The sequence below is a fragment of the Leptodactylus fuscus genome, chromosome 1, assembly GCF_031893055.1.
Source record: "Leptodactylus fuscus isolate aLepFus1 chromosome 1, aLepFus1.hap2, whole genome shotgun sequence".
Lineage (NCBI taxonomy): Eukaryota > Metazoa > Chordata > Amphibia > Anura > Leptodactylidae > Leptodactylus > Leptodactylus fuscus.
In genome coordinates, this window is record NC_134265.1 from 211,102,161 (window position 1) to 211,129,275 (window position 27,115).

At 43.4% G+C, this 27,115-nt stretch overlaps 1 protein-coding gene across 1 annotated transcript; it reads right to left on the reverse strand.

Moving 5' to 3' along the window:
• Positions 1–384: 384 nt before the first annotated feature.
• Positions 385–26,506, reverse strand: SMIM44 (small integral membrane protein 44). Its single transcript, XM_075283685.1, has 2 exons — positions 25,927–26,506; positions 385–670 (listed from the first exon to the last, which is right to left on the reverse strand). Exons 1-2 carry the CDS (start codon positions 26,126–26,128, stop codon positions 450–452), a joined length of 423 nt encoding a protein of 140 aa, XP_075139786.1. The 5' UTR covers positions 26,129–26,506; the 3' UTR covers positions 385–449.
• Between the last annotated feature and the right edge of the window lie 609 nt (positions 26,507–27,115).

A 27,115-nucleotide genomic window follows, 5' to 3' on the forward strand; every position in this document is an offset into this window, starting at 1 on the left:
GTATGTACTTGTAGTAACATTTTAACAAGATAATGTATATTGATCCTTATTATGACATGTTCTCCACACGCTGAATTTATTGCGGTTGTAAATGAGTTAAACATCCATTGATGGACTTTGACTGGTAAGTGAGTGATTTCGTCTTCTGCAAAGTGTAAGCCAGTATTACTCTTTCAGTTTCCCCGTCTAATCAGTTCCCAATTTTACTGCTGTCTTGGTCTAACATCCACTTGCTTGGTAGAAACTGACCATTATTTAACTCTTTCCCATATCTCTGTTACTGAATTGTTTTTGTTACCTCGTTTAGCTAATATCAATAATAATGTTAATAGTCTTATTAATTCAGGAGTTATTAGTAACAATAGACTGCATACGGAAACATATTTTATTCCAAGCAAAATCTTAGTTAAAAAATGTATTAAGAGTTCTCGAGGCCTTGTAGAGAATTGTCAGAAGAGCTTGTTGCGGTTGACTTCTTTAAAAGTGATCAAAGAAGGGCGATGAGCTGAGCGTGCAGGTAATGGATCTCTGTCCAGGAATGGCAGATCCCCACATTGTACTTCCACTCCATCCATGTTCAGTGTGAACTCTCCAGCTTGTCGTTCACTCTCTCCTTTGTAGCTCCTCTCCCCGGGTTTATGTTCTTCAATCTTTGGTCCAAATGCCCAATCTACAGATTATAAAAAGACATAATATTAGATTATTATGCATATTAGTACCTGCTTAACATGAAGTTTCCAAACTAAAAATAAATTTAGGACTTCTCAGGAAAAGCAAATGTTGACACGAATATTCTTCTTATAGAAATTTTTATTTAACGGTTGTTTTTACAGTTACGAAAGGGTATAAGAAAGACTTAAAGGTTATAGGGAAAGTAAGGATGTGCTAGGAAGAATAGAAAAGGCAACAAAAGCCTGGCTCATCAATGAAAAGGGTAAAAGCTGAAAAAGATGGGATGTAAAATAGTGGAATGTTGGAATAAATATTATTTTGCATCATAATGACAAGCTGTCAAAACTCATATACAGGTGAAGACACTGTGCGGCATTTGTTTGCTGACAGGATGCACGTCAGGATTCATGATGGGAGGGAGGCGGCACCTATATGGGATATAATGCAGGTAGGTTCCACCAATTCACCAGTACACAAATTTTGGCAGACAGCTTGTCATTATGACGCTCTGACAGAGGTCATAGTTAAATAGTTTAAATGTTTATATAGGATTACAGTGGTCCCTTGACGTTCGTGGGTCCGACCTTCGCGGAAGGGCGTGTATTGGTATTGTAGTTTATTGTACTAGTTAGGGGTCCCCTGACGAGTGCCCAAGGGACGAAACACATATAGGGACATATAGGGCAACTGTATAGGGCCAGCTTGGGATGGTCCTTATCAGGACAGGAGTCCTTTTTTGGGGGTGTAGGAAGTTCTTATTAGGGAGACCGGTCCACTTGAACACCAGGTGCTCCTTTGATATATTTCCTGCATACCCAGTGACAAACTTTGTGGACATGGTAAAAGACTGTTCCAATGTTTTGATATACAGTCAAGTGAACACATGACACCATCTTTATGTCTGTTATTTAGTATACACATTTTTGCATTGATTGTTTATAGACATTGTCAAAAAGACAGGATCACTATAAAATAAATATATTTATTGACATATAAAAACCACAGAATCTTGAATACATATAATGACAAATATTGATAAGGTAGAACAATGGTACCAATATATACCAGAGAGTGGGAGGCACAAATATACAATCAGTTAAACAAATACACATCACATGCCTGGTTGAAAAAGTAAACTGGAGGAGAACAAAACTACTCCAGAAAAAGTGAATAACGATGTGTGCTAATAAATCACTGTACTGCAAGATGTAATTAAGCATGTGGAGGAAGTGTGGAGAGAGGATAGTTTAAAATTTTTTGTAGTACTGAGAGGAAAACCCGTCAGGTCTGGAGGCCTTTTTTAGGGCATCAATAGCAAATATCCAATTCCTCACCTGTCATGTTAGCATTTAAAGCAGTACCTTGTGATGAAGAAACAATAGAGAGGTGAAGGGAATAAATTATTGGCAGGGGCAGAATAAAGTTTCTGATAAAACTGATGGAATTGGGTATAAATACAACTGGGGTTAGTGATAACAGTGCCACCTGGCTCTCATATCTGGTATATAGTAGTCATACAGTGTTGGCCAAAAGTATTGGCACCCCTGCAATTCTGTCATTGCAAGCAAAATAAATGAAGATATTAATACCAAAGATTTTGTGCTTGCAATGATTTTCTGGAAGAAAATGAGTATTATCTGACAGAATTGCAGGGGTGCCAATACTTTTGGCCAACACTGTATGTTGGCAGACCCTCAATTTGGAGGCTAAAAGCTTGTCAGGATTTGTACGTATTTGTAGAATCTTAACTGGGTCTAGTGCACAGCCTTTTTGGTCCGATGCGTCAGGACTGATTCAAAATAGCAAGAGGGGTGGAGTTGATTTGCCATTTCTAGTTTTAAGAGTTTGTGTTTCTAATCTGTTTGAACCTTAGTCCTCTTGTGTTTTAGGTGACTGGCTTTTATTATCAGTGTACCACAAATTGTGGACTTATGGGCTGTCCAATTCATGGCTGGATGTCTGTAGAAAATTTGTGGAGGGCCTCTTTAGTCTGATACTGGATACTAGGGTTGGTCAGTAGAAATTAATTTAAATGCCACATGAAGCAAAGGGCTGTGGAGGGTTGGAGGGCAATATCTACCAGTACTAGGTCATGATCTGACCAGGCATATGGGATATCGCGGGCATAGGTCAGGTCAGGGAGCATTGAAGCGGAAAGCAGAATCCTAGTGTAGTGGTGGTGAACAAGACAGAAATACGTATAACTTCTATGTTTCCCATTAAAATCAGGCATCTGCGACATTAAAGGGGCTCTATCATTGGGAAAAGTCATTTTTAACTAATCACATCCTTGCATAGGCTTTAGAAATGCTATTTCACACCTAACTTAGTATGTAGATTGCCTCAGTGGTTTCTGAATAAGTCCGTTTGTATTCATATGCTAATGAGCTTCCAGCCAGCACAGGAAGTTCCCAGCAGCACTCGTCCCTGCTATCATCTCCTATGTGTGTGTGCAAACAGGAAGCTGAGTCATCAGCAGCAGCAGCAGCAGCCTCCCATAGGAAACAATAGCAAAGAGGGTGCACGATGCATTGTGCACCCAGTCTATTTAGCATATGAATAAAAACGGACTTATTCAAAAACCGCTGAGGCAATTTACATACAGTTAGGGCCAGAAATATTTGGACAGTGACACAATTTTCGCGAGTTGGGCTCTGCATGCCACCACATTGGTTTTGAAATGAAACCTCTACAACAGAATTCAAGTGCAGATTGTAACGTTTAATTTGAAGGGTTGAACAAAAATATCTGATTAAAAATGTAGGAATTGTACACACTTATTTACAAACACTCCACATTTTAGGAGCTCAAAAGTAATTGGACAAATAAACATAACCCAAACAAAATATTTTTATTTTCAATATTTTGTTGCGAATCCTTTGGAGGCAATCACTGCCTTAAGTCTGGAACCCATGGACATCACCAAACACTGGGTTTCCTCCTTCTTAATGCTTTGCCAGGCCTTTACAGCCGCAGCCTTCAGGTCTTGCTTGTTTGTGGGTCTTTCCGCCTTAAGTCTGGATTTGAGCAAGTGAAATGCATGCTCAATTGGGTTAAGATCTGGTGATTGACTTGGCCATTGCAAAATGTTCCACTTTTTTGCACTCATGAACTCCTGGGTAGCTTTGGCTGTATGCTTGGGGTCATTGTCCATCTGTACTATGAAGCGCCGTCCGATCAACTTGGCAGCATTTGGCTGAATCTGGGCTGAAAGTATATCCTGGTACACTTCAGAATTCATCTGGCTACTCTTGTCTGCTGTTATGTCATCAATAAACACAAGTGACCCAGTGCCATTGAAAGCCATGCATGCCCATGCCATCACGTTGCCTCCACCATGTTTTACAGAGGATGTGGTGTGCCTTGGATCATGTGCCGTTCCCTTTCTTCTCCAAACTTTTTTCTTCCCATCATTCTGGTACAGGTTGATCTTTGTCTCATCTGTCCATAGAATACTTTTCCAGAACTGAGCTGGCTTCTTGAGGTGTTTTTCAGCAAATTTAACTCTGGCCTGTCTATTTTTGGAATTTATGAATGGTTTGCATCTAGATGTGAACCCTTTGTATTTACTTTCATGGAGTCTTCTCTTTACTGTTGACTTAGAGACAGATACACCTACTTCACTGAGAGTGTTCTGGACTTCAGTTGATGTTGTGAACGGGTTCTTCTTGACCAAAGAAAGTATGCGGCGATCATCCACCACTGTTGTCATCCGTGGATGCCCAGGCCTTTTTGAGTTCCCAAGCTCACCAGTCAATTCCTTTTTTCTTAGAATGTACCCGACTGTTGATTTTGCTACTCCAAGCATGTCTGCTATCTCTCTGATGGATTTTTTTTTTTTTTTCAGCCTCAGGATGTTCTGCTTCACCTCAATTGAGAGTTCCTTTGACCGCATGTTGTCTGGTCACAGCAACAGCTTCCAAATGCAAAACCACACACCTGGAATCAACCCCAGACCTTTTAACTACTTCATTGATTACAGGTTTACGAGGGAGACGCCTTCAGAGTTAATTGCAGCCCTTAGAGTCCATTGTCCAATTACTTTTGGTCCCTTGAAAAAGAGGAGGCTATGCATTACAGAGCTATGATTCCTAAACCCTTTCTCCGATTTGGATGTGGAAACTCTCATATTGCAGCTGGGAGTGTGCACTTTCAGCCCATATTATATATATAATTGTATTTCTGAACATGTTTTAGTAAACAGCTAAAATAACAAAACTTGTGTCACTGTCCAAATATTTCTGGCCCTAACTGTACTAAAGCTAGGTGTGGAATGGCCTTTCTAAAGGCTATGTAGGGATGTGATTCACTCGAATGGGTTTGAAAATTGACTGCAGGGTTTCCATCCCCTGCGATCACCCTTCTTACCTTCCACTCATGCCCCGTGAGTGTCTAAGTTCATAGGATAATATGAAACAATCTTTGTAAATTTTATATATTTATTAACCCAAGTGGATCGGTACTAGCCACTAACAGATACAGAGTATAGATAAATGGATTGTCAAACAAATACAGGTAAAAGCACAATACAATACAGAAAATAAAAATGGAAATAAAAGAATAGAAAAAATGAATACCAGAATGAATCTGTAATCCGGCTCACTGAGGCCTGACTCCTAGGCCTCAGGGCACATGTTTAAGTCAGTCAAACGTTATGTGTCTTACATGCTGTCCAGGAACAAAGAGCTCTTAGACCTCACTGCTAGGCCTCTGGGCACTGGTTTTAGTCCATAGACATGCCTCACATCTTTCCAGAATCAGAGCTCTCCTTGCTGCCTCTATGTTGAGTGACAAAGAATGTAGGTCTCCCTTCAGCATATGGCTAGTGCCCCACCCACACCTCCCTCTCAGATAGGCCCTCTCCTTCTTCCCCCATTGAATAACCCTGGGAAAGAGGGATGTCTTCTTAGGTGCTGGGAGAGATGTGTGTCTGGGGGTGAACTTAGGCTCACTAGCCTTCTCTCCCTCCCTGGAAACTGTTGCCCAGGGGTAATAAACTGACTGGCCAGAAATTCCAATCTCCCATGGTATACACAAAAAACCACTGAAGCGAATTGACCACCAATGTAAACAGAGCTGAAACACAACATTCCTAAAGGTATGTGTAAGACTGATATGAGCAAGTAAATATACATTTCCAAGAAAGATAACTGAGAGTCTGTTCACCACAATCATGTTTTAAAAAAAAGTCGGGCATGCACATTTTCCTAATAAATGGGTAAATTTTGGAGTATTTTCAATGTTAAATGTGTAAAAGCAGATATCAGCACAATGTATAATTAAACTCCTGAGTTTGTATTCTCTGCTTACCATTCATTTTCTATAGACATACTGTATATGTCACATAACTTTGGCTATGTTTGCCTTAGAGAGCTAGAAATTCTATACTATGGGAGTGTCCCTAGTCAAAAGTAAACAGGCCTCAAGCATACGGTTCCAGGTCTAATATTAACATCAAATTGACAGAGAAACATACAAAAAAGATGCTTAATAAAAATTCAAATAGGTTGCATTTATTATAGGGTAAAAGAACGCGGTACCAAAGTATCGTACTTTGCATGCGCATACTAGTTATTGTGCATGTGTAGGGCAATTAGCAGCAGTTTGGCGGCTTAATTTGGATAATGGTTTGCTCGGCTTACATACGTGCAGATGCACATGCTAGTCATTTTAAGTATCTTCTTTTTTTATTTTTATTTTTTATAAATTCTTTATTTATAACAACAAAATACATACAAACTACAGAACAGGACCCGCGTAACAAGAAGGGGTCCACGACAAAAATCAAGACAGAACCAAATGCAGTAATAAAGTAAAGGAGGACAAACAGATCGAGCCAATCAAAGGTTATAATGCAATGTAATCAAAAAACAGACAAACCTATAAAAACAAAGAAAAAAAGAAGAAAGAGAAGGAAAAGAGAAAAAAAAGAGGGGGAGTGAGGGTGTGCAGCTCCGAGCCCCAAGCATGGAAGTTAGGCAGCCAGAACGGGGTTACCATTCTTAAGACTTAAGAAAACATTAAAAAGAGAAATGAATAAGTGACTTATCACTATATGACTGAGTACCCTGGAAAAGGATCCAGGGCATCCATGTCTCCATAAAGACGTCATGCGCATCCCTCAAGGATACCGTGAGGTCTTCTATACAGTGAATATCATCTACTTTACGGATCCAGTGACAGAGAGAGGGCGAATTACACGATTTCCAGAGCGCAGGGATACAAGCCCTAGCGGCATTGATCATGTGGCACACAACAGATCTGCAATAAGAACGCAGGGGGAGGTCAAATGGATGAAGCTGGAAGAGGGCCAGAATACATGGAAGGGAGATCTGAGAGATTTGGACAATCAATCAGTACACACCCTCCCAAAAAACCCTCAGCGCAGGGCAGCTCCAGAATACATGTAAAAACGTCCCCTCCTACGTGCCACAGTGCCAACAAATAGGAGAGGAAGACGGGAAGATCTTGTGTAGCCTAGATGGAACATGGTACCATCTTGTCACCATCTTGTAGCCCGCCTCCTGATACTTGCAGGCAATTGAGCTCTTGTGGGCAAACTCCAGAATTCTGGAGCACTGTGCATCTGATAAAGACATATCCAGATCCGCCTCCCATTTGGATAAGAAGGAAGGTCTGTGGTCCAGAGGAGGGGAGATCAGCAGCTGATAAAAATCTGAGCACAAGTGTCTGAGGAAGCCAGAGTCAGAACAGGCCTTCTCAAAATTCGTGAAGAGCCTATCAAAGCCCACGGAGCTGGGATGCGAGGAGAGGAAGTGGGAGAGCTGGAGGGCCCTCCAATATCCCAACAGAGGGAGATCGGGGTTCGAGAGCAAGTCACCATGTGTGCACCAAGAATTCTCAGATCGGAAATGCAATGCCTTCTGCCTGCCCACCTCGCACCAACATCGAAAGGGCCCTGGGGAAAGTCCCACTGGGAAGGCCGGATTACCTAGGATAGGAAACAAAGGAGAGGGAGGGGAGAGATCCGCTCTTTCTTGAACAGAGGTGTACAAACCTGTAGGGTAGGGCCAATGGTAGGATGAGATCGCACAGTAGGCAGGGGCAGGGATTCCAGCCAAGGGAGAAGTGGAGGTAGGAGACAGAGAAGGAGCCCTCTAGGAAAATCCATTGTTTAAAGGAGGAGTGGTGGCACCAGTCCATGACTCTTTGGAGCATACTGGCTTCGTAGTATTTACAGGGATCTGGAAGGCCCAATCCTCCCCACTGCTTTGGCAAGGTGAGAGTTGAGTCTAGCTCGTTTGCCCTACCAAACGAAGTGCAGGAGGTCACTATATAATAACTTGAAATAGGCAGGCGGGACATGAATTGGCAGAGTTTGAAACAGGTAAAGCAAGTGGGGCATGACATTCATCTTGTAGACGGCACATCGGCCAAACCAGGTATACGTGCCTCTAGATCACCTTTTCAAGTCTAACCGAATCGCCTTAATCAGTGGGAGGAAGTTCCTAGAGTAGAGGGAGCTCAAATCACCCGAAATCCAGACCCCCAAGTACCGGATAGCAGAGGCAGACCATTGGAAAGGAAAGGAGGACTGTAGAGAGAACTGAAGCGAGACGTTAAGCACCTCTGATTTTTGAAGGTTAATCTTACACTTGTCATATAATGCACCCAATCCTAGTGTACAGCCTCGCCGGTGCTCACTAATTGATTGGTTGATTAGTGGGTGTGTATAAGAAGAATTCCAGCACCACAGACCTTCACTTGAACTGCAACTTCACCACTGACAACATGCCAAAAATCAACCCTGTGACCAAAGCCTTGATTATCAAGAGGCTGAAGAACAGATCCACTGCAGAGGTGGATGGCACCTTTACTCTTACAGTGCTGCCAAGTGCCATCAAGGTCTCATACATAGGTGGGATTTGTTCTCCTGCATGGAGATCACACGGACAGTGTCCTTTTGTCGCTCACCACCTGTACTGGGTCCAGGGGGCTCCCCAGAACAGAGCTGGCCCTTCTGACCAACCTGTCAAGTCTATTTCTGTCCCTGGTTGATATACTGCTCCCCAGCAGGCCACACCGAAAAAGATGACTGAAGCAACCACAGAGTTGAAAAAGGCCCTAAGAAGTAGCCTCTGGACTCTGAAGGCAGTCAGCCTCCTGAGCAGGTAGAGCCTGCTGTGACCCTTTCTGTGCAGCCCAGTTTAGTTTATTATTGAGGAGCACGCCCAGATACTTATAGCTCCTGACTATCTCAATGCATGTCCCTTGGATCTCCACTGGGGTTGAAGCACTTCTCCGTTTACTAAAGTCCACCACCATCTCCTTGGTCTTCCCAGCATTAATCCTGAGGTGGTTCTGCTGGCACCATTCAACAAAGTCCCGGTTTAAGTCTCTGTATTCCCTATTGTCACCATCAGTGATAAGGCCTACTATTGCAGAGTCATCAGAGTACTTCTGTAAGTAACAGCTGGATGAGTTGTGCCTAAAGTTAGCAGTGTACAGAGTGAAGAGAAATGGGGCAAGAACTGTACCTTGTGATGCCCCTGTACTACAGTCCCTGACAAAAGTTCTGTTGCGTCACCATGTTATGGAATCAAAAGCTTATAACCTGACTTTAAATTCATCTATTGGTTAAAAAATGACTCATATGAAAGCTGAAACCCTCCCAAATGTGTTTTTTATTAAGAAAATAAATTGGCTTCAATGGCGAAATATTGATCATTTAATGAACACAGAAAGGTCAGATTTTGGCAAGACAAAAGTTTTGTCACCTTGTCATATAATGCACCCAATACTAGTGTACAGCCTCGCCGGTGTGTATAAGAAGAACTCCAGCACCGCAGACCTTCACTTGAACTGCAACTTCACCTCTGACAACATGCCAAAAATCAACCCTGCGACCAAAGCCTTGATTATCAAGAGGCTGAAGACCAGATCTGCTGCAGAGGTGGCTGGCACCTTTAATGTGCCTCAGCGTCAAGTACAAAGAATTTAAAAAAAAGATTTGAACAGACTGGAGATGTTTTTGACAAGCCCAGGTCCGGGAGAGCCCACAAGACAACTGCTCAGGAGGAACGTTTGTTGGTTAGAAAATCAAAAGCCAGCCCCTCTTCCACTGCAGTAGAGCTCCAAACAGGCCTAGTCACCTCAAGTCCCTGTGTCAACTAGAACAGTTTGTAGGATTCTGTCTCGAAATGGCCTCCATGGTCAAATCAGTGCCCAGAAGCCATCACTAAACAAAAGGCAATTAAAGGCCTACAGCCTGCTAAATGGATGGACGCTGGAAAAGTGGCAGAAGGTGGATTTCTCAGATGAATCTTCAGTTGAATTACACCACAGCCGCCACAAATACTGCAGGAGACCTACTGAAGCCCGTATGGATCCAAGATTCTACCACCCAGTAGAACACTACCATTCAGTATGGGGTGTCCAAAAGATTTGCAAGGTGGAAGGCAATATCAATAGCCTAAAATATCAAGAAGTATTAGCTTCCTTTTACATTCCCAATCATAAAAGGGATCAAATTTTGCTGCAGGATGGTGCTCCGTCTCATACATCCATCTTGCATTGTAACAACCGAAATATCACTATAATATATGTTTGAATTGTCTATCTCAATAAATTTATACATTATTTTCAACCACAACGTCTGGAGTGCTGGGTTTTCTCTATAACCCTACCTGTGCACCCCTACCTGTAGAGTGACATGTGTTCTCTTACATTTCAATTCCTGGCAAGGATCAGCTGAATGTTGCAGGAATTTTGCAGCATTCTGCTGATGCTGTTCTGGCTTCATCTGACTACGTGGGCGCAGGATGTTGTGGTCAAGTATGTCAATCCTGCTGCCACTGTCACAGAGAAGATCCTCCGTCTTCTGATGGTGCCAGTTTATTGCTCTGCAATGATCCTGGATGTCTGGAATTAGGAACACTGGTGGACCCACAGCACCTGTTGAGTATATGTCTTTGTCTTGTCCTATTCTCTTTATTTTAATGTATAATAAAGTTTTTCGTTACTCCTGCTATCCAAAGGCAAGAGGCAGGACAGTTAAAAGGTGGAGGCTTTCTAATTGGCGTAAGGCTTTTTCAATCTTAGTGAGTGTCATAAGAGGAAAGGCAACTGAAAACTGTTGCATGCACATTTTGGTCTTATTCTGACGTGGCTTCCCGCATCAAAATCAGGAACAAAAAACGTGGTCCCGTGCCCCGTGTAAACTAGCCCTTAGGATCAATAAAAACACAGCAAAATCTGCAATAAAAAAAGCTGTGTTTCTGTTACGTGGGACCTCAGTCTGAGGGTTCATTCACATGGAGGAAAATGGTGAGGAATTTGGTGTGGAATTTTTAGCGCTGAAAAAAAGCCTCCCATTGACTTTAATGGGTTCCTTTTTCTGCTAGCAGGAGGCTTTTTTTTCAGCGCTGAAATTCCACACCAAATTCCTCACCATTTTCCTCCGTGTGAATAGACCCTAAGGTTGGGCCCCATGTTGTAGGAATGCAGTTTTTTTGTTGAAGAATTTGCTGTGTTTTTCTGAGCCAAGCCAGGGTTGGATTGATCAGAAGGGAGAAGCATAAGAAGCTTCTAATATACAGCATTTCCCATTCCTTTTGTAGCCATTCTTAGCTTTGAAAAAAACCACAGCAAAATCTGCAACAAAAACACTGCGTTTCCACAAGGTGGGGCCTCAGCCTCCTGCACACAAGTGGCACAGATTTTGTTTTCTCTGACCTATACATTAAAAATGAATTAACAGAGCCACAAATGCAGACATGTATAGGGTATGTATAGGACAGATATAGGACCTGCACCATAATTTTCAGCTCTTCAATTTGGCCCAGAAGAATATATACAGCACAAAAAGAATGGCTGTATATAAGGGTCCTTAGAAATGTATAGGTCTGTACTTTTATCCACAGTTGTGGATAAAAAGTTTGGTCATGTGCATGACAGTTTAGCAACTCAATGTGCCTCATATTAATAGCAGTTACCCCATCATGTCCCTCACATTAACCCGTGTGCTTCACATAAGGGTCACAGATATTTGAGAGACATGGAGTTAATAATTAAGTAAATATACGTCCTTTATTATTACCTCCATATGTCTCACATATTAGTAAGCCTTATGTGAAGCACACAGGTGTTAATGTGAGGAACATGATGGGGTTAACTGCTATTAATGTGAGGCACATGGAGTTACTAAAACTAAATTAATGACCCCAAATGCCTGACATTAATAGGCAGAGTAACCCCTGCTTGTACCTGGTGTTGTTTCACTTTGGCTTTGCTCAACGGAACTCTCCTCCTTCTCTTTGCATGGATGCAGACAGTAGGAGCTCCTCACATATAGCAGCAGGGTTCAGGCAGGATTCTTGTGCTGTACAGTGAGAGCTCCACCTCCTGGGCTTTCCTCACCCCCTCTCATTGGTGGGCAGAGAGGGCAGCCAGAGAAGGGGGAGTGTCCTTTACCTCAGCTATAGCAGAGAACTGAATGGACGCTCCGTCTTCATTTAATACAGGAAGGTATAGTGCAGGCTGCCATGCCAGCAAAATATGCCACGCGTGCCACTCTTGGCACGCGTGCCAGGGGTTGCCGACCCCTGAAATAGGGTTTTGGTTGTTATGGTGCCTATGCGAACTGGCCAGTCCTTTCCTGAGGCGGCTGTTGGGACTGAAAAATGTGGAATAAGAGGTAAACAAACCATATATTTTGGCCTCTGTAGGTAATGCAACGAGGCTAAATATAAATTTGGTTTCAGCTGTATGTTTAAACATGCCTGCTCCTTCTGTGGAGGTATTATCGACTGAGCAGAATGCTGTATGCGATAAAACAACATAAGGAGGTTAATCCAGTTCAAAAGGGAGTGACGGCGGTGAATCTATAGGCTATGATCCCTTATTGTAGAGATAAAGCACAGTTTTGCCTTCAGGATTCAGGGAAAGGTTTGTGATTTTGCTCTCAGTTCAGTCGGTTCCTTTCTCCACCAAGTTTAGTTATTCACTGCTTATCTTAAAGAGGTGTTGAATCAAGGTGTTGGATCAAGCAACGACCGTTTCATGCACTCAGCATTGCATCAGGCTTGCTAGGTAGCAAGCTGCACCCGTTTGAATTTCTGTGCCATCCTCTGGCCGCCTTGTACGGCGCAGGAGACGTGTCCGCTCGTGATTACCTGTTCATGGACTCTGGTCATTTTATGTTGGCACTGTTAGGGTTAACTGTTGTGCCCTTTGTGATTGACAGCCGATCTACCAATCAAGCCAGGGACGGGTTCTGGGCTTTTTATAAACAGGTTATTAGCTCACACATATTTGCTGGCTATTGTAACACTGTCCTTGCTATGCGGTCTGACCTTTGGTTTCCTTGTTATTACTCTTTTGGATTTTGATTTGGTACTGTTTGTCTCTCTGGTTTGACCTTGGCTTGCTGACTCTGCTTCTGTGTTATTTTGTCTTGTCCTGTTCTGTGTAATACTTATTCAGAGAAGGGACTGTCGTCCAGTTGTCCTGCTACCGCTTAGGGTAGTTGTGGCAAGTAGGCAGGGACAGGGGCTGGGTCAAGTTTAGAACTCACTGTCTCTGTCATTCTCTTCCTTCCTGGTTTCAGCAGCAGCCACTAGGGAATTGCTCATCAGGCAATTTCTTAACAGTAAGCCAGTAGTAACAATCTCGGTATCTGCTCCTTTTGAGAGTTAATTGGGGATATTAAGTGTGATTTTTTTTTTTTTTTTTTAAGGCTTTGGTCCTTGTTCCCTGGTATTACAGTTTGGACAAAAATCGTGCACAGAAATACATGGACGATGGCTTATTTGGTGGAGCTATTGAATAAGGCCTGCATAAAGCGCAAAAGATCGATATTGGCTTTTGTTGGATGTAATGGATGGGTGAGCATTAGACATTTGGAGCTGGAATCAGGGCAAGGTGAGTTTTGGTTGTGAGAAGATATACACCTGAATGCAGTTGACACAAATCTTTGGGCTTTGGAAATTCATGGAAGTATTGAGACGGGCCTGAAATTTTCATGGGTCTCTCACGCTTAACGTCTTATGGCATGATGATTTGAAGTTGGTAATAAATGGGAACAAAGAAGGAGTCATTGTAGTATGGGACAGCCCCCTTAACATCATGCATGACTCAGTTAATAAGCCTACTGACATGATGCGGGGTTTATTGTCAAATTAGTATTTCTATTCCAAAAGGAACAGATTCCCAGCTATGGACAGCACTAGAGGGCAGCATACAGAGGCACTGTCCTCCTAATTACATCCTGGAGAATAGATTTGCATATTTTTTACCCAGAATCCCTAGCAGAGCAGGAATGACTTGTAAGTCTCCGTACGCCTATGTAGGCACACACTCTCCCTAATGTGTATGATTATTCCCCGACCCTACCACTGGTATACAGTATATACCTGTCCCATAGGGGTGTGAAGTGAGGTGTATACTTTCCATCCAGTATACCGTACTTCACATATGCTCAATGTGTATACCGTCTGTGTATACTTGCAACAGTACACTTGTATACAACCGTGTGTGCGTCAATTATACCTGTCCCATAGGGGTGTGAAGCACAGTGTATACATTCCATCCGGTATACCATACTTTACATACGCTCAATATACATACTGTCCGTGTAGACTTGCAACAGTATGTTTGTATACATCGTAAAATGCGTAAGGCTAGCGCAAACGGACGGGGACGTGGAAATGCAGCTGATGGCTTGATGGCTACGTTAAGCAGGGTGCAGGGTACAATGCTGATGAGGCCCAAGCACCAGGAACAGGTGTTAAAATGGCTAGCGGATAATGCTTCCAGCAGCTTTTCCACCAGCCAGTCAGCCACTACCTCCAGTCGTCTTCCTACTCAAGAGTCTGGCCCTCCTTCCTCCCAACCTGCTCAATCTTCCCAGCAAAGTCATCCCACCTTTGCCTCCTCCTAGGAGCTGCTGTTTTTGGGTCCTTTTGCTGTCTCTCAGTCTGTTCAACCACTTCCCAAATCCCAGGAGCTACCAGACGACTTTGTGTGTACTGATGCCCAAACACTGGAGCATCCGCCATCTCCTGGCGATTTTGTGGTTGTGGACCCACAAACAGCATTTCCCATCCTCAGTGATGATGACGAGACACAGTTACTATCAGGGCAGGCTGTTGTCGTGTGCGGTGTGCAGGAGGAGGAGCAGAGTGAGCAAATGGAAGAGGAGGTGGTGGACGACGAGGCAACCGACCCAACCTGGACAGGGGTGATGTCTAGCGGGGAAAGCAGTGTAGATGTGGAGGCAGACGCAGTGCCCAAAAAGGTGACTAGAGGCAGAGGCATGTCCAGAGGCAGAGGACAGTTGCTTCGCAGAAGCCAGGCCAGACCCAGCAAGGCTCAAGATGTTCCCTGTCTTAGCCAATTGCAAAAAACTCGCCCATCGTGGTGTGGAGATTTTTCCAAGTATGCTCGGAGGACAAACTCAGTGCAGTCTGCACACTGTGCAACTCAAAACTGAGTTGAGGCTCTGAAAAGAGCAACCTGACCACTTCAGGCATGCGCTGCCATTTGGAAGGCAAGCACTGCGCTCAGTGGGAGAGAGCAAACGCAGGACAATCGTTGTCCAGCGTTGCCTCCACTGCCTCTTCCACTTTGCCCAGTGCTGTCGCTGCAGTCCAAACCACCAGCCAGGACACCTCCACATCTGCTTCTGTCACTTTGGGGACTTCACCCTTATCCTCCCCTTTTCCTACCTCCGCTCCTTCTCCTACACCATCATGCGCCTCTTCCCAGCAACCCACCATCTCCCAGGTGTTTGAGCGCAGGCAGAAGTATAGCGCAAGCCACCCACATGCCCAAGCCTTAAACATCTCCAAACTGCTGGCCCTGGAGATGTTGCCGTTCAGGCTTGTGGAGACTCAGACCTTCTGTGACCTGATGGCAGCTGCGGCACCTGGCTATGCCGACCCTAGCCGTCACTACTTCTCCCAGTATGTCGTCCCCGCCTTGCACCAGCACGAGTCCCGTAACATCAGGTGGGCCCTGAGTTCCGCGCTTTGCACTAAGTTCCACTTGACCACCGACACGTGGACAAGTGCATGCGGTCAAGGACGCTACATCTCAATCACGGCACACTGGGTGAATGTAGTTGAGGCTGGGACCGGGTCGCAAACTGTATCGGCCTGCCTTGTCTCCCCGCCCAATATTCCTGGCAGGAGTGTTGAAACACCACCTTCCTCCTCCTCCGCCGCCATTAAATCGACCCCAGCTACGAGTTGGAAACGTTGCAACACTTGTGTGGGGAGACGTCTGCAGGCCGTTCTGAAGCTCATCAGCTTGGGGGACAGACAGGACACTGCCTCCGAGGTGAGGGATGCCTGGATGAGACAGCAATGTGGTTTTCGCCGCTGCACCTGGGCCCAGGCATTTTTTCATGTGTGATAATGGCCGGAACCTGGTAGCGGCTCTGGAGCTTGCCAACCTCCAACACGGTCCATGCCTGGCCCACGTTTTCAACTTATTGGTGCAACGGTCTTTAAAAACGTACCCCAATGTTCTCGAGCTACTGGTGAAAGTGCGGCCCTTGTGCACCCCCTTTGGCAAGTCTACAGTAGCCGCTGCTAGCCTCAATACACTCCAGCAAGGTCACTACACGCTGAAACCCTATATAACCTATGTTGAGCAGGGTGTGTGAGCAGCAGAGACCTTTGATGGAGTTCCAAATCCGAAAACGCAAGGGTTCATCAAAGTCATCTCCCTCAGTTTCTCAACCATGAATGCCCATGGATGGCAGACTTATGTGTAATCCTATCCCATTCTTTCCACTGGACACTTTACAGACTCATTAGAACCTCTATGAAAGTGAATAAATTATTGGAAACCTTCTTTCCTCTACATTAATATGGACAGAAACATAACTTTAAACCGAAAGAAACATTAGCATGCGCTCATCACAATTGCTGATATGACAGCTGCATCAAGCAGGGTGCAGGGTACAACACATGCCAGGCCCGAGCACCAGGAACAGGTGTTACAATGGCTAGAGGACAATGCTTCCAGCTTCTTTTCCACCAGTCAGTCAGCCACTACCTCCAGTCGTGTTCAAACCCAAGAGTCTGCCCCTCTTTCCTCCCAACATGCCCAATCTTCCCAGCAGAGTCATCCCACCCTTGCCCCCTCCTAGGATCTATTTTTGGGTCCTTTTACTGTCTCTCTCTCTGCTGAACCACTTCCCGAATACCAGGAGCTACCAGACGACTTTGTGTGTCCTGATGCCCAAATATTGGAGCATCCACCATTTCCTGCCAATTTTGTGGTTGTGGACCCGCAACCGGCGTTTCTCGGCCTCAGTGATGATGACGAGACACAGTTGCCATCAGGGCAAGCTGTGGTTATGTGCAGTTTGCAGTAAGAGGAGAATGAGCAATTGGAAGAGGAGTTGGTGGACGACGAGGCGGGGAAAGCAGTGTAGATGTGGAGGCAAGCTAAGCAGGAAAAAAGGTGGCTAGAGGCAGAGGCATGGACAGGGGTGATGTCTAGGGGGAAAAGCAGTGTAGATGTGGAGGCAAGCGCAGCAGCAAAAAAGGTGGCTAGAGGCAGAGGCATGTCCAGAGGCACAGGACAGTCACTCATGCCTGTATACTGTCATACAGCATATAGGACCTAACAACTTGGTGGTGCCAACATTTTTAAAAATTTACACCAATTTTCACGAGCTACCTCCAGCTACGCCTACATCTGCCTGAAGCACTGGCTGTTGTGCGAGGTCACCACACACTGAGATAGATACCATATACCCTAGATACCATATGTTAAACAGGGTGTGTGAGCAGCAGAGACCTTTGATGGAGTTCCATCTCCAAAACCCAAGGGTTCATCAAAGTCAGCTCCCTCCCAGTTTCTCAACAATGAGTGCCCATGGATGGCAGACTTATGTGTAATCCTATCCCATCCTTTCCACTGGACACTTTCCAAACTCAATAGAACCTCTATGAAAGTCTAAATACTTTGAAATCCTGTTTCCTCAACATTAGTATGGACAGAAACAAAAATTTAAAGCAAAAGAAACATTAGCATGAACCCCTTTAAATCACGTTGCCTACGACAACCACAGATGGCATAGGAAATAAGAAATCCAACAGCCCCCACCCTTAACTGTCATTGTGTGTGTGTGATGTGGTAAGACCTTACAAAATTCACTTTTGTGGCCCTTAAAGGGATTCTACCATTAAACTACTTTTTTTTCTAATTACCACGTCGGAATAGCCTTAAGAAAGGCTATTTGTCTCCTACCTTTAGACGTGGTCTCCGCCGCGCCATTCCGTAGAAATGCCGGTTTTAACCGGTATGCAAATGAGCTCTCCGCAGAAATGAGGGCGGGCCCCAGCGCTGAAAGACGGATGAGCGCATCCCCATTGCTGCCCGAGAGCTCTTTCCTGCGCCGCCTCCTTCTTCTGCAGCAACTCCGCCTCTTCTGGCTTCTCTTGCTTTTGTAGTTCTATACAGGAGCATCGAGAGGCCACCCCAAAATGGCCGCCGGCTCCTGTATTGAACTGCAAGAGCGGGTAGCCACTCTTGCAGTTCAATACAGGAGCTGGCCGGTGGCCATTTTGGGGTAGCTGCTCTTGCAGTTCAATACAGGAGCCGGCCGGCGGCCATTTTGGGGTGGCCTCTCTATGCTGCTGTAAAGAACTACAAGCGCAAGAGAAGCCAGAAGAGGCGGAGTTGCTGCAGAAGAAGGAGGCGGCGCAGGAAAGAGCTCTGGGCAGCAATGGGGACGCGCTCATCGGTGTTTCAGCGCTGGGGCCCGCACTCATTGCTGCGGAGAGCTCATTTGCATACCGGTTAAAACCGGTATTTCTGCGGAACGGCGCAGCGGAGACCACGTCTAAAGGTAGGAGACGAATAGCCTTTCTTAACGCTATTCTGACGTGTTCATTAGAAAAAAAGGTAGTTTAATGGTAGAATCCCTTTAATGTGAGCCCTTCAAAATTAAGTTAGAGTCCCTTAAGCTGATATACACTCAATATATCTAGCCTCTGTGTATACAAAAAAAACCCCATTATTTTGTATATGTGGACGAGGACGTGCCCGGGGGCGTGTAAATGCAGCTGGGGAGCAAGGTTGTGGTCAAGCTACAGCTAGAGGCAGAGGCATGTCCAGAGGCACAGGACAGCTACTTCACAGAAGCCAGGCCAGAGCCAGCAAGACCCAAGATTTTCCCTGTAATAGCCACTTGCCCAAAACTCACCCATGTTGGCCACCTTCCTCAATGTTGTGTAAATTTTGGAGCTATGCGTGGAGGACAAACTGAGTGCGTTTTGCACACTGTGCAACTCAAAACTACAGTAAATAGAGGCTCTGAGAAAAGCAACTTGAGCACCTCAGCCATGCGCCGTCATTTGTAAGGCAAGCACTGGGCTCAGTGGGAGAGAGCAAACGCAGGACAATCGTCGGCCGGCGTTGCCGACACTGCCTCTTCCATTGTTTCCAGAGCTGGTGCTGCAGTCCAGACCATCTGCCTGGACACCTCCACATCTCCCTCTGACACTTTGGGGAGTTCACCCTCATTTGCCCCTTTTCCTGCCTCTGCTCTTTTTGCCTGCACCATCATGCGCCTCTTCCAAGCACCTACCCATCTCCCAGGTGTTTCATTGCAGGCAGAAGTACAGCGCAACCCACCCACATACCCAAGTCTTCAACGGGCTCATCTCAAAACTGCTGGCCCTGGAGATGTTGACGTAACTGCTAGTGGAGACTCAGGCCTTCTGTGACCTGATGGCAGCTGCGGCACCTCGCTATGATACCCCTAGCCGTCACTACCTCTGTTGGTGTACCATCTCCGCCTTGCGGACCCTGATTTCCACTTTGCTGTAAGGTCCACTTGACCACCGACGCATGGACAAGCACCTGCGGTCAGGGACACTGCTTCTCTGTAATGATAGGCTGGGTGAATGTAGTTGAGGATGGGCCCAGGGTGCAAACTGGGGTGGCCTATCTCCTCTCCCAGCCCAAAATTCTTGGCAGGGCCTCTCTGAAAGCCTACTCCTCCACTGCAACCTCGACCACACCTGCGACCTGTAAGTGCTTCAGCATTGGGGTGTGGAGACGTCAGCAGGTCGTGGTGAAGCTCATCAGCTTGGCCGACAGAAAACACACTTCCACCGAGGTTAGGGATGCTATTCTCGATGTGACGGCAATGTGATTTTCCCCGCTGCACCTGGGCCCAGGCATGTTTGCTTATGTGATAATAGTCGGAACCTGGTAGCAGATCTGATTGAGCGCATATAGCCCGACTGAATTGCTGTGTATCCCACTTTGGTGTTTGGGGGTACATATCGTGGAAAGCTGGATTGAGCATATATAGCCTGATTGATTTGCTGTGTATCCCACTTAGGTTTTTGGGGGTACACACCATGGAAAGCCAAATTGAGCATATATAGCCTGACTGAATTGCTGTGTATCCCACTTAGGTGTTTGGGGGTACACACCGTGCAAAGCTGGATTGAGCATATATAGCCTGACTGAATTGCTGTGTATCCCATTTTGGTGTTTGGAGTACACACTGTGCAAAGCTGGATTGAGCGTATATGGTCTCCTCTCCCTGCAGAAGCTAATCCCTCTATAGCCCTCAGCAGATCTCTGTCCCTATCTCTCCAAGCCGCAAATGACATGAACATGGCTGACACTATTCTTAGAAATCAGAGGTCACCTGATTTCAGCAACAAATGGCTTTTTCCAATTTTTTTCAATGCCTACGTTGTTGTAGTTCCTGTCCCACCTCCCCTGTACAGTTATTGGTGCAAAAAAAGCGCCAGGGAAGGTGGGAGGGGATACAAATTTTTACTGTGTTTGCCTTGTGGTATTCGATTCTAATCAAATATATCAAATAGCCTGATATTCGAACGAATACCTATTCGATTGAACGCTGTTCGCTCATCTTTATTACCTATCAGTCCTATCGTTTTATTTTTGGATTTATTTATACTTTCTTTTAGCATTTTATTCTTGTTGTGTATTTTATGTTTTTATTGCATTTGTAAGCAGTGCGTTTTTTCTTTTGTTTTTTTTTTTATAGTGGCATGAAGAAGACGCCAGTTCGGCATCGAAACGTATAGCCACCCTATGCCTGTCTTTTTGGAACCAATAAACGAATAATAATTTATTTAAGTTTTGGTTTCCTTGGATTCCATCCAGTGGCGCTCCCATTCCATCCCGGTTTTTTGTTTTCTCTACTCTCACTTTGTTTAGGACGTTTTCTCAGATTCCCAGCCACAATATCTACGGAGAACTTTATAGAGTCTTTTTATTTTGTGGGGAAAAAAATGGTACGCCCAGTGTCTATTGTAAAAATACTGCAAGGACCTCACTCACTAATTGTGACCTCCTGTGTGTCACCTTCATACTGATTTTAGTGCTTATCATTGCAGGTTTGCTCCTTTGCACTAGTTAGTAATTTTGTTCTGTCAGTGGACCCCATCTTTGGAAATTAGAATATGTCTCTATAACCAAAGACTGTGCCTGCATCATGTTTCCTGAACCCTGTATGCAGATGTGGACCTAAGCTGGTAATTTCTTAACCCAAATTTGTGTTCTAGACCTCCGAACTGTATGTACCAGCATTCTCTATCTGAACTTTTAACCTGTTCTAAAGGGGACATATGGGTAAACACCTATGAATCTCAACCTATATCTGAAGCCTGACCACAAACAAACCCTCTAGATTAGCTAGTTAAGCCTCTAACAGTTTTGCAGGAACCGTGCTCAAGATTAGTGGAAAGGACCTGACAGTTCAGCCCTAGCTAATTGGTAGCAACTTCTTCTCCTGGCAACATCTCGCATTAGTTGAGATGAATTTAAAGGGTACCTAAACTTTGGAACAACTTTAGATTGATGAAGCAGTACGTATTTGTAATGCCAATAGACAAGCAGGGGACGGTATGTGAATTTCAGCATAAGCTTGTACTGTCTGTATATTGTACAGATTTCAATCAGTGACAGAAAGATGCAAATAACTGAAGAAACAGGCAATTTTCTTATATAAAAGTATATTACAAAGCTTGTTATCTTCACCTGAGCTTTGGGTTTCAGAAAAAAAGACAACTAAATGTTTGTTTACACTTTTAAGTAATATACAGCTTTGGCAAAGTATTCCTGAGGAATACTCTGCACAGCAGTGAAGTCTCCAGCTCACTTCTACTCCAATTGGTGTACTTTAATAGAATAGAAACATATGAAATAGAAACATATGCTCCCCTTCCTCTATTTTTGCTGAGGTTCAGTCTGTCATGCCACCCAATGCATCCTATGCGCTCCTGACCATTTAATAATAAAATGCTTTCCTGGTCTCCTCAACTCTCCATGTTTTAACCCTTACTTCTCCTTCGACATCCTGCTTATATGTCTACCCTGTGTTGTCCATTTTATGCAGAAGGGGAGGTAAGGGTTAAACCCTAGACATGCTCCATTTATCAGTATCTTCTTATACTTTAGGAAGTTATATTCCCTAAAGTATAGAATACCCCTTAACCCCCTAGAATCCCCCTTGGGATTCCATGATAGCTATTCAACATTTACAGCAAAGTGGTTGCTTCAGCAAACTGTAAATTAATATACAAAATACAAGATGTCATACAATACCATTCATTCGATATTGAAGAAAAAATAAAGTTATGACAACTGTAAATGGAAGGGAGAAAAAATGACTTTCACGTAAACTATGCATTAACTATATACACAAGTGGACAAAATTGTTGGTAACCTTCTTTTAATGAAAGAAAAACCCATAATGGTCACAGAAATAACTTGAATCTGACAAAAGTAATAATAAATAAAAATTCTATGAAAATGAACAAATGAAAGTCAGACATTGCCTTTCAATCATGCTTCAACAGGCCTAGACAGAAATGTCGGTTCCCTTAACTTAATATTTTGTGGCACAACCTTTTGAGGCAATCGCTGCACTCATACGATTCCTTTAACTGTCAATGAGACTTCTGCACCTCTCAACAGGTATTTTGGCCCACACCTCATGAGCAAACTGATCCAGTTGTCTCGGGTTTGAAGGGTGTCTTTTCCAGACGGCATGTTTCAGCTCCTTCCAAAGATGCTCATTAGGATTTAGGTCAGGGCTCATAGAAGGCCACTTCAGAATAGTCCAATGTTTTCCTCTTAGCCATTTGTAGGCATTTTTAGCCATGTGTTTTGGATCATTATCCTGTTGCAAGACCCATGACCTGCGACTAAGGCTAAGTTCACACTGAGTTTTTTGATCAGAACCTGAGGCGACAAAGCATGTCGTGGAACTCAAAGCTGGTGCACGGCACCGACATCCAGCCGCTCACCCTCCTCTGGATTAGGCTCAATGAATGGGCCTAGTCTGGAAAAAGGTGTGCCTTCAGGCCGAATCGCTAGGCGACTTGGCCTCAAGAATGAGCACCTCGCTTCTTTTTTTTCCCGGAAGAAATGGCTCCCGGAAAAAGCTCCTGCGTGGCTCCCATTGATTTCAATGGGAGCCGTCTTTTTGGTCAGGGTTTTGAGGCGGATACGGCCTTGAAACCCTGACCAAAAAACTCTGTGTGAACTTCTTAGCCCAAGCTTTCTGACACTGGGCAGCACATTTCTGTCTATAATCCCTTGATAGTCTTGAGATTTCATTGTACCCTGCACAGATTCAAGACACCCTGTGCCAGATGCAGCAAAGGGGCCCCAGAACATAACAGAGCCTCCTCCATGTTTCACAGTAGGCACAATGTTCTTTTCAAGATGTGCTTTATTTTTCCATCTGTGAACATAGAGCTGATGTGCCTTGCTAAAAAGTTAAAATTTTGTCTCATCTGTCCACAGGACATTCTCTGAGAAGCTTTGTGGCTTGTCAACAATCTCTATTTATTATTATTATTATTTTTGTCAGATTCAAGTTATTTCTGTGACCATTGTGGGTTTTTCTTTCATTAAACGAGGGGGACAACAATTTTGTCCAAGTGTGTATGTAAACTCAAAATGTACAATGAAAAGTTTTTTCCAATTTTATAAAACTTAAGATCTTAGGATCTTAAAGGACAAGGACCTTTGGAATATAAACCTGTAAATCAGAACCTGATTCCAAAATCCTAAATTTAATCCTGTTTCGTGTACCCTGGAGTTTGGGTATATGATCGGTATCTGTGGCTGTGACTTTATCAAGAATCCCTTTGAAGAGCCTTCAGAACTTGTCTACTTTGTATCTAGTATCTTTTACGCATAAACTGGTGACTATTTAACCCCTTATCGCTCTGCGCTCAGGGCCATAATAGTACAGCACACTCATGCTGCAGTCACTGGAACTGTGCAGCATGACATCTGGGTCTCAGTTGTATTACAAAGCCAAGGCCCAGGACACCAAGGGTCCCTTGTAGGACCTGAAAAAAGTTTTAAAAAGTGTAAAAGAATGTAAAATAAATAAACAATAAAAAGTAAAACAACCCCTTTAGAATAAAAAAAGCACAATGTAAACACATATACTAGATATCCCTGTGTGCATATAAATCTGCACTATCCTAAAATAGCATTATTTATCCTGCAAGGTGATCGCCATAAAACAAATATATTGCAATGCACAAATTAATATGTTTTGCTCACCTCACCTGCCCCCAAAAAATATATCAAACAGTTACACATGCAAAAAATTTGTACCAATAAAACTGCAAAATGTCCTGCCAAAAAACAGAGCCCTGAGAGAGCTCCATCAAAATAGTAAGTTATTGATGTCTGAATAAGGTGACCCAAGCAAACTGTTTATTTAAAAAAAAAAAAATGTATATAGCATTTTATATAGCAAAATCAGTAAAACTTAAAAACAATATAAGGGTGAATTCACACTGAGTAAACGCTAGCTTATTTTGTAAAGTAAAATTACACTTGTAAATTTTGCTATCCCATTGACTTCAATGATATTTTTTTACAAGTGTAAAAATACGCCTGTAAAAAATACGCCTGTAAAAAATACGCCTGTAAAAATACGCCTGTAAAATGTCATTGAAGTCAATGGGATACAAAATTTACAAGTGTAATTTTACTCTACAAAATAAGCTAGCGTTTACTCAGTGTGAATGCACCCTAAGGGTGCATTCATACTACTGATACGTTGTCTGATTCTGAACGTTAAAACACGTTCAGAATAAGCGGCGTATAAAGCAGTCACCATTCAGTTCAATGGGAGCCGGCATACGAGCGCTCCCCATTGAAATGAATGGGCTGCTTTTTTCACTACGAGCGCTCCCATTGAAGTGAATGGTAAGTGCTCGCGTGTACGGCTAGCTGTACACGCGAGCACTTCCCATTCACTTCAATCGGAGTGCTCGTAGTGAAAAAAGCAGCCCATTCATTTCAATGGGGAGCGCTCGTATGCCGGCTCTCATTGAAATGAATGGGAACTGCTTTATACGCGCTGATTCTGAATGTGTTTTAACGTTCAGAATCAGGCAGCGTATCAGTAGTGTGAATGCACCCTTAGGCCGGGACCACACATTGCAAAAATGCAGCGTTTTACATTACCTGGCTAATCCCATCTACACGTTGCAGAAAAAAGTCTGCAGAGGAAAAACTGTGTTTTCAAAAACTCAATTATACTTAGAGAAACACTGGCATTCTCCATATAAGTATAATAGGGGAAGAAAGTCTGCAGAGGAAAACTCTACATGGAGCCTTAGCCTAAATATGGTATTGCTGGAATCGTACTGAGCCACTGGACAAGGTTGCCATGTCATTTTAATACAGAGTGAATGCAGTAAAAGCCAAATGAAAGTACAACTCATCACACAAATAATAAGCTCTCATATGCTGAGGAAAAAAACCCAGTTCTGACCTTTTGAATTTTCTGCCTTTATTATACCTATACACAAACACCAGCATTTCTGCAGGTCTAACTTGTTTTTTTAATTGTCATTAGAAAAGCTACTTTTCTGTAGAGGATTAATAACATGTCTCTTATTTCACCAATATATAATATAGTATGATTACTATTATTATTATTATTCAACATATATATATATATATATATATATATATATATATATATATATATATATATGGTATACAGCATAACAAACATTTCCCAGCTAGTAATATTCTATAAATAGCTCTTCATAAGCCATCTTTTTTTACTTCATGGAATATCTCAAATATGTATTATAAATAACAGATGTCCGGTGAGATTTATTGACTATCTCTACCACATATGTTTCCATTGAATATTATACATTAGTGTCTGATTTATATGCACAATGAAACTCTACTTTAGTAGAAATCGCAGTAGCGTGTTTAACTTAATAGGTTGCTTACCTGCAAAATCATGCAGAAGATCTTTCATCAAATGGCCCACGATTGCATATGCTACTACTATAACTACTAGTGCTGCCATCAACAAATACACGACATATTTTGGCAACTGGATAGCATCTAATGCTGGTGGTTTATAGTCTTGATACAGTGGTTCTTCTGTTTCTTCTTCCATTGAGGATTGTGTCAGTAGTTGACCTTCCATACTTTGATGTTGCTCTTCTTCAAAATGTTGCTACTCTGATTCACAGAGTAGTAGTGAAGTATCCCATTCATCTGCTGAGAAGTCCTCTATGGTTCCTACTAGACATTCTTCTCTGTTCAGGATCTTGTGTTACATCCAGTTCTTTAGTTATGGTGTATTTAGCTTACATTATTATTCTTTCAGCTACCGGAGAGCATTTTAAATGTTTGCCTCCATATCAGTGTTTCATATGTCCAGGCTGTGATGCTGTTACCAATTTACCTACAAATCATAAAATATGTTAATACTCTTCTAAAACTCTAAGCCGACAATCTTCTATTACAACTGTCGACTTCATAGCAACCATATTCTTTTCTACAGTGGCTTCCTCCTGAGATTGAGCTGTTTATCCCATGACATAACCAGTGCATACTTTAAGGTATTAAAGCATAAGCTTTTCTTCACAGGAAATACTGTAAAGGAAAGATCTTACTTGAATGCTTCTATAAGGAATACTTACCAATGTTTGGTAACACAAGGATGCAATAGGGCAGAATTTATTCCTGTTATCTTAAATGTCATCAGTATAAGAACCCTTTCACACGTGCATGCCTGTGTGCTATCAGTGAAATATGGGGCAGCACACAGACCTATTATAGTCAAGGGGGCCATTCACACATCCACACAGATAGAGAGACACAGAGAAAAAAAGGGACATGCACTATTATTTTTTTTTCTTCTCGTCTCAGCCTCTCTATGGGTCTGTGAAAAAAATTAACACACAGATACCATTGGTGTGCTGTCCTTTTTCACAGACATTGCTAGGTAATGCAAGATAAAAAAACAAAAACTGATGATATACAGATCAGACACTAATGTAGAACACAGAAATACTCTAGGATGTAAGACATCTGTTATTTTCAAGTCCGTAAAACACTAGACCAGATAGTCAGGAGGTGTGCCATATTAAAGTGGTGCTAGTGTGATGGAGTTGGTGCATCTTACTAA